We start from the raw sequence: 7,462 nt of genomic DNA, 5'->3' as shown, positions 1-7,462 counted from the left end.
GTGCAGCAGGTTTCAGCGAACTTTTTCGCTAACGGAACCGATAGTAAATATTTTAGGCTTTGAAGGTCATGTGGCCTCTGTTGTAACTACCCAAGTCTTGATGTGGCAGCCATAGGCAAGTGGGCGTGACTGGGTTCCAATCACTTTATTTCTAGCCACCAAAATTCTAATTCATGTAGTTTTCATGTGTCATGAAATAGTTTTCTTTTGATTTTTTCTAACTATTAAAAACTGTAAAACTCAGTCTTGTCTCACAGAATGTACAATTAACAGGTTGCAAGTAGGATTTTGCCTAGGGGCTGTAGTTTGGCAGTAGTTTAGCTGTAGTTTATTTTCTTCAATTCTTCAGTTTGCTTCCATAAGAGAAAATGTTTCCTTAGCTACATCATTGACAACATCTTCAATGAGTCCTAACACTGACTACTTATTTCAAGTAAGTCTATCAGAACATTTTTAAACATGGCAATGCATTTCCTTATTAGCCTTTGAAATTGTGGCAATTGGGATGCTTTTGTCTACAAGTAACAAGCATGGCTTAAATGGCTTTAAGCAGTAGGCAAGGTATTCTCTCATTAAAATATAGATAGTTGCAGGGTTATTCAGCTGCTTGACAATCATCAACCCAGGTGTTTTCCATCTTTCTACTCTACTGTCCTCAATACTAGTTCTGGCTGATGTCTTGCCTCATGGTTGCAGGATGGCTGTTGCAGCTCTAAGCATCACATGCAGATACATAACATCCAGCAAAGAGGAAGAGAATCTCCTTCCATGCATTTATTTTTAATATGAGGCAATCGTTTTTAGACCAAGCCTCTCCTCCTGTGTAGATCTCTCCTTCAGTCCCAAAGACCAAATCAGCCGCCAGTGAAGGAATTGAGATCACCATAATTAATTATCATGATGCATCCCCTGTCATCGGGTGGGATCTGGTCTGCCTCTCACAGGTGGTTCCAGCATCCCAGAACCAAATCAGGGTTCTGTTAGCAAGGAAAGAGGAAGAAATGGCAGTTGGGAAAGACTCAACAGAGTCTCCCAAGAGAACTAGATTCTTAGGATTAAAAAAAGAAGGCTGTCTGCTGAGCTTCTCATTTCCATTTGCTTATTTACTTCCCTTAAAGACCATTAGAGAATTGTTCAGTACAATTTTCCTGAAAGAAATATTATTGATTTTTTTCACTCAAATAGATTATATTTTGCTTCAGCCCTCAAAGAAATTATTTCTATCAGATTATGTTTGAAAAGTAACGCATCCTACTTTATTTTTCTAAAACTATACCACGTTGCATGTCTAGCATAAAAACGCTCATGTCAAAAAAGCTTTAAAGGGGCTTCCCTGGTGGCGCAGTGGTTGAGAATCCGCCTGCCTATGCAGGGGACATGGGTTCACTCCCCGGTCCGGGAAGATCCCACATGCCGCGGAGCGGCTGGGCCCGTGAGCCATGGCTGCTGAGCCTGCGCGTCCGGAGCCTGTGCTCCGCAGCGGGAGAGGCCACAACAGTGAGAGGCCTGCAGACCGGGAAAAAAAAAAAAAACTTTAAAGAGTCATTTTTTGTTCATTTTGAACCATCAAAAGTTTGTTTAGTTTTGCAGTTTATACTGTGAAAACACTGAAAATAGTTTTTCCCCCGAAATTCCAGCAATGAGTATGAGTTTAAGAACCATGTGTGGTTCTTACCCTGATAACCACCCCCATGGGTATCCTGATACAGCCCCTAAGTGGTATACATGACCCACCTCTACCTCCCCATTTGAAAATCATGGAGGGAGATTTGTATCCCATTCCAAACTCAGAGCTATGTCCATCCTGTTGTGAGCCCTGACCCCCAGTCAGGAGTGGGGACTGAAATTCCACATTTGCAATTCCTTGGGAGACCAGCTGGCACCGTGGAAGCTGCTCTGGCCCGGGAGGGAGAGGCCAGGCTTCTGGTCCCAGCTCTGCCTCTTAGGTGGTACTTAACACTGGACAAGTTACTTAACCTCTCTGAACTCTAGTTTTGACATCGGCAAAGCAAGAGTTTGAACTATGCGATAAGATTCCGGTTAGAGCTTATCTGTGTTTCTCTTTACCATGTGATCCAAGATTTCGACTTTTCCCTTCCAATGTTAAACTGATTTCTATTCTTGTTCCTGCTGCTTGGTGAAGGCACACACTGTCACTGTGTCCCCCAAGATAATGTGTCAGAGCAGCTACCCTTTGTTCTGCCACAGCACAGTCAGACAACCCACAGTATTCTAGTGTGAGACATTTACATGTAACTAAGCCAAATCCTCTCATTCTAGGAAGCAAATCAGAAAGTAAGCAAGAGCAACACTACAAAGGAGAGGATTTTGGAGAGCTTTATTATTTTTTTTAACTAAAATGTTTGCAACTGTCCTTTACTATTAATATTGAAACATTTCACCATTATTTACTACTACAGCTCTAGAGGTGTTTCTCTCACCTTCTAGAACTCTCCTTGCATCTTCACACAGAAGTGAAATGATGAGGCCCTGAAAAACTTGTGTAGGAAGAAAAGTTTTATTTTGGTGGCAAGAGCAGTTATCTTTGGCTTATCAACATTTTTCTGTTTTTCTTTTCAGAGCTGTTTCCTATGTTCACTAGTAATTTTTTTCTTCCTCCTTTTCCTTCCTATGTTCACTAGTAATTCTTTTTCTTTGCATAGAACTTTCTTGTTTTTCTCAGGGCCGATATATGTTATAAAAGAGCCCGGTCATCTTTAGAACAACCTGGGGAGATTTTTCCCTAAGGAACTTGAAAATGCATGAACAAGATTGACATTTGTCAAGCTCCCCCCATCCCCATTCATCCAGGTGTCGGCCAGTGAATTGCAGCTTCTTAGGTCCAGAGGCCCTTGTTCCCCTGCTCAGGTGGGCTCAGTGAAGGGTGGAGAGCTGTTTTAATGGTTACAAGAGCAGTTTATAGTGGCACATCCAGTCCAGGTGAACCCACTTGATACTGAAGGCCCGCATCCAGAGCCTCTCCTCCAGGGGCATTCCTGGTGGCCTCTTCATAGGAGGGGGGTGAACACGAGAGAAGGGCTACCTCCCCGGGCAGTGGGGAGTAAGGGGAGGTCTGCTCGCTGCTCCAGGGTAAGCCCGGCAGGAAGTCGGTCACCTCTCCTGCAGGCGGGTGCTCTGGAAGGTCGAGGCTGGAAACCTGCCCCTGGGGCCGAGAGGCCTGGCAGTGGCGATACAGGAAAAGCAGCAGAAAGGCCAGGAAGAGCAGGACGGTGGCTGGAAGAAGGATGCACAGGAAGGGCTCCACGTCTTCTCTGGTGGAACTTATCTTCTGGGTGCCCTGGAGTTAGGGAACGGAATTGAGTTAGACGATGGGGAAAGAAGACCCCTGCATTTCTAAGGCTGATCTTTGTCTTCGTTTTGTATTCTCCTTATCATTTACTAACTCTAAAAATCACCCTAATCATTCATTTATGCCAATGAGCTTGGGCCTGCATGAAGTAAAGTGTACTTCCGAGATAAAATATGACTTCAGAATGTCAGAAGTACACAAGGGTACCCTACAGTATTTCCACTGAAGTAAAAATGTTAGGATAAGTTTTAGTTGGCAGGTCCATCACTCATTCTTTCAATGAGAACTTTTACTATTTATGTACTTATTTTGTTTAGAATTAGACCAATAATGTTTTATTGCCACAGAAGAATTATATGGAACTGACTTCTTTAATGCTAGAGTAAAATCTGACATTGTTATGTGCTCATGTCTCATGTAATCAACATTTGAAATCCAATTGGATAGCTGATGCTTATGATGATTGAGATTTTGAAATGTCCTCTATGTTTTTGCAGTATTTGTAAGATAAATGTGGAAATTTGAAATTCTCTCAAGAAAAAGAATTGCAGATAAATTTATTTATTTATTTATTTATTTTTGGCTGTGTTGGGTCTTTGTTGCTGTGCGTGGCTCTTCTCTGGTATGGAAATTTGAAATTCTCTCAAGAAAAAGAATTGCAGATAAATTTATTTATTTATTTATTTATTTTTGGCTGTGTTGGGTCTTTGTTACTGTGTGTGGCTCTTCTCTGGTTGTGGTGAGTGGGGGGCTACTCTTCGTTGCGGTGCACGGGCTTCTCATTGCGGTGGCTTCTCTTGTGGAGCATGGGCTCTAGGTGTGCGGGCTTCAGTAGTTGTGGCACACAGGCTCAGTAGTTGTGGCACACGGGCTGAGTTGCTCCACGGCCTGTGGGATCTTCCCGGGCCAGGGCTCGAACCCGTGCCCCCTGCATTGGCAGGTGGATTCTTAACCACTGTGCCACCAGGGAAGCCCAAGAATTGCAGATGAATTCATTCTTAAGCAACCTAAAAGGTATTGATTTCATTGTATCAGCTCACAAGAATAATGATGGTTCGATGGAGTAAATAATAGGCATGAAATGATACTCCAACAGCAAGGTAGAAAAGCTATATGAAAAATTAAGTCCTGTTCCAAATTGCATAGACATTGCTTTACACAAAGCTACTAAGAAATAATGAAGTATTAAAAAGCTTCTCTGTTCATTCACAACACATGTGAATATTAGTATACACTACTACAGAGGAAAAGAAAACAGTGTAAAGCCTTATAATTGTGTTTAAAGAAACAACATATTAAGATCTTTGTCTACTGACTTAAAATAAATCTTATAGTAATAAAACTATGAAAGCTGAGGTTTTTGCCTTGATTTTGGTGGAAAGAACAAATGTTTTGCTGGTCTTGACCTCTTAAGAGGCTGACTTACCTAGTGTTGTTCATATAATCTTTTTTAATTCCTAAAGAATTTACAACTATATTGTTAATTCTGACTCAAAATTAGATGGTTTATTTAATGTTTACGTTGCTAAATATTTTGTTTTCTCTAAGATATGAGTTAAGATATTTTAACTTAAAGTGCATACAATTAAAGGTTTTCTTGGGAAGCAGAACATCGTCTTTGGGCTTTGACAGCTGTGGTCTTGAATTCCAATATGACCTTCTGATACGTGCGTGACCATGAACCATTCACTTGCCCCCTCTGTGTCTACTTTTTCTTCTCTATGAAATGAGAATAAGAACATCTTTTTTGGAGGGCTGGCATGAGAATGTAATGAATCAATGAACTATGAATTCTTTCTGTTTTCTCACACATAATCTAGTTTATCAGAACTATTAACTTAAAATCTGTTGTGCTGTAACAAGGACTTTGAGTATAAAAGCTATAAGAACTCAAATTTACTACAGTTATTAAAAAATCAAGTTGGACTGAAAAAGCAATTTAAATATGTTTATTTTCTTCCACTAGATGAATTATTTAAAGTGTTAAAGCTATTATCTCTTAATACTTAATCACTCTTCAACCTTGATAAACAAGAGCCATTTTGCATAACTGATTTTTCCTTCATTCTCCTTCAGTAACGTGGATGATAATAGTTTCTAAACAGTTGTGGGCATCAAATTTTAAATACTCTATTAAACCCCCTAACTTCAGTATGCATAGAATATGAAGATACTTAATATTCTATTTAAAGGTTTTTCTGTAATAGACCCTCTTGCTTACCATTATGCTATTAATGCTATTAGTTGCAAAAATTTGTGAAAAGAGAGATGCTACAGTCCCCTTCTGTAATTGGTACGTCCATTGGTTATTTTGTCCAAATATTGAGTGGCACTGAAAGACTTATCTAATACCGCAGATTAGGACAATTTCTTAAGATAAAGAACTCTTCTTTCTTCCTAGTTAAGAGATCACAGAGCTATGAACAAATTTATGATGGTATCCTTAATTTGTTTATTTAATGATTCATGGTATATTGGTTCAAATTGTTGTGGATTTTGTTAATGCAGAAAGGATGTCTTTTTCTTTTTTAACATCTTTCTTGGAGTATAATTGCTTTACAAGGGTGTGTTAGTTTCTGCTTTATAACAGTGAATCAGCTATACATATACATATATCCCCATATCTCTTCCCTCTTGCGTCTCCCTCCCTCCCACCCTCTAAATCCCACCCCTCTAGGTGGTCACAAAGCACCAAGCTGATCTCCCTGTGCTATGCGGCTGCTTCCCACTAGCTATCGGTTTTTCATTTGGTGGTGTATATATGTATATGTCACTCTCTCACTTTGTCCCAGCTTACCCTTGCAGGATGTCTTTTTTTAGTCAAATATTCTAATTGTTTCACTACCCTCAACGTGGTTTTTTAACTTTTAATATTTCTCAAAGACTTTGCTGTTCAGGGAATACTTTAAAGAAATAACCAATAGAAAGTGTAACTGTTGCAGGATATATCATATATATGTGTATAATTTATTTCTGTTAAAAGTGGTTTTAGAGAATTTAAATACCAATCTCATCACTCGATTACAAATACAAATCTCACTCGATTTTCCAGAAAACAAGAAAATAGGTTTGTTTCCCCCTCTCTGGTGGGACAGTGGTATCACTCATTTCCCTGCTGATCGTAAAATTAATTCCGAGTTTTTAGGTTTCTACAAATATTTTTCCTTAATGACGCCTCAGACTGAGACTTCTTTGGGGATTTCCCAGATAAAGCAAAACAGCTGCTGCATTTCTTAGTGAGAGGCAAAGCGTCCTTAACCCTCTGCTGCCATTCCTGAAGTAAGATCCTTCGCTTCTGCTAACTCTTAGAAACAGCTGGAGAGCCAAAGGGAGTCCCTCTCTCCCTCTCTCCCTCTCTCCCTCTCTCCCTCTCTCCCTCTCTCCCTCTCTCCCTCTCTCCCTCTCTCCCTCTCTCCCTCTCTCCCTCTCTCCCTCTCTCCCTCTCTCCCTCTCTCCCTCTCTCCCTCTCTCCCTCTCTCCCTCTCTCCCTCTCTCCCTCTCTTTTTAATGTAGACTGAGCAAAGAACAAAGTTGTCACACCAAGGCATAAACATTTGTTGACTTCTAGCTTCAGTGTTCTTTGATATATTTGATATATCAAGCATTCTTAGAATATATTTGTGACAAGTTTTACTTGAGTTTATCACTGTCAAAAGATACCAACTTTCAAGGTAGTTCCTCAGACCAAGCCAGTCAGTGAATTCATATTTTTGTCACACCTGTAATACAAAATGTTGCCACTAAGTTTTCCTAAAAATGTAGGCATTGTTGGTTTTAAAGCTAACAAAGATACTTTGGGGAAGAAAAGGCATGAGTCATAGGTACAAACCTGCCGATGGGTTTCCAGAAGAGGTAGGCTCGGTTCACTGGTTAACCACTCGTACGTCCCCCTGCCAGCGTGGCCAAACTTCTTCCAGCTGCTGCCCATCAGTTCCCGCACGTTTTCACCCGACTGGTGTGCCAGTCACCCTTCCCCCTCGCTGCCCAGATTTCAACCATCCTGCTGCTGCTTGGCCTGCTTCCAGCTGGGATGAATTCGGCTGATGGCTGTTGGTAAATTTGTTCTGAGTGTCAACAGGGAACAGAAACCAACCAGAGAGACCTCTCAGGACTATATTTAAATTCAGTGCCTCTGGGTTTGCTTTTGTGGCC

General features: G+C 40.7%; 1 protein-coding gene across 1 annotated transcript; it reads right to left on the bottom strand.

Moving 5' to 3' along the window:
• Positions 1-2,435: 2,435 nt before the first annotated feature.
• Positions 2,436-7,238, bottom strand: SMIM28 (small integral membrane protein 28; the record flags this gene model as incomplete). Its single annotated transcript, XM_081250498.1, has 2 exons — positions 2,436-3,298; positions 7,140-7,238. The coding sequence occupies 2 exons, from the start codon at positions 7,236-7,238 to the stop codon at positions 2,918-2,920; spliced, it is 480 nt and encodes a 159-aa protein (XP_081106624.1). The 3' UTR covers positions 2,436-2,917.
• Between the last annotated feature and the right edge of the window lie 224 nt (positions 7,239-7,462).

Source organism: Mesoplodon bidens (assembly GCF_964165515.1).
Source record: "Mesoplodon bidens genome assembly, chromosome: 12".
In the NCBI taxonomy this organism is placed as follows: Eukaryota; Metazoa; Chordata; class Mammalia; order Artiodactyla; family Ziphiidae; genus Mesoplodon; species Mesoplodon bidens.
This window is presented reverse-complemented; position numbering and strand designations above follow the sequence as displayed.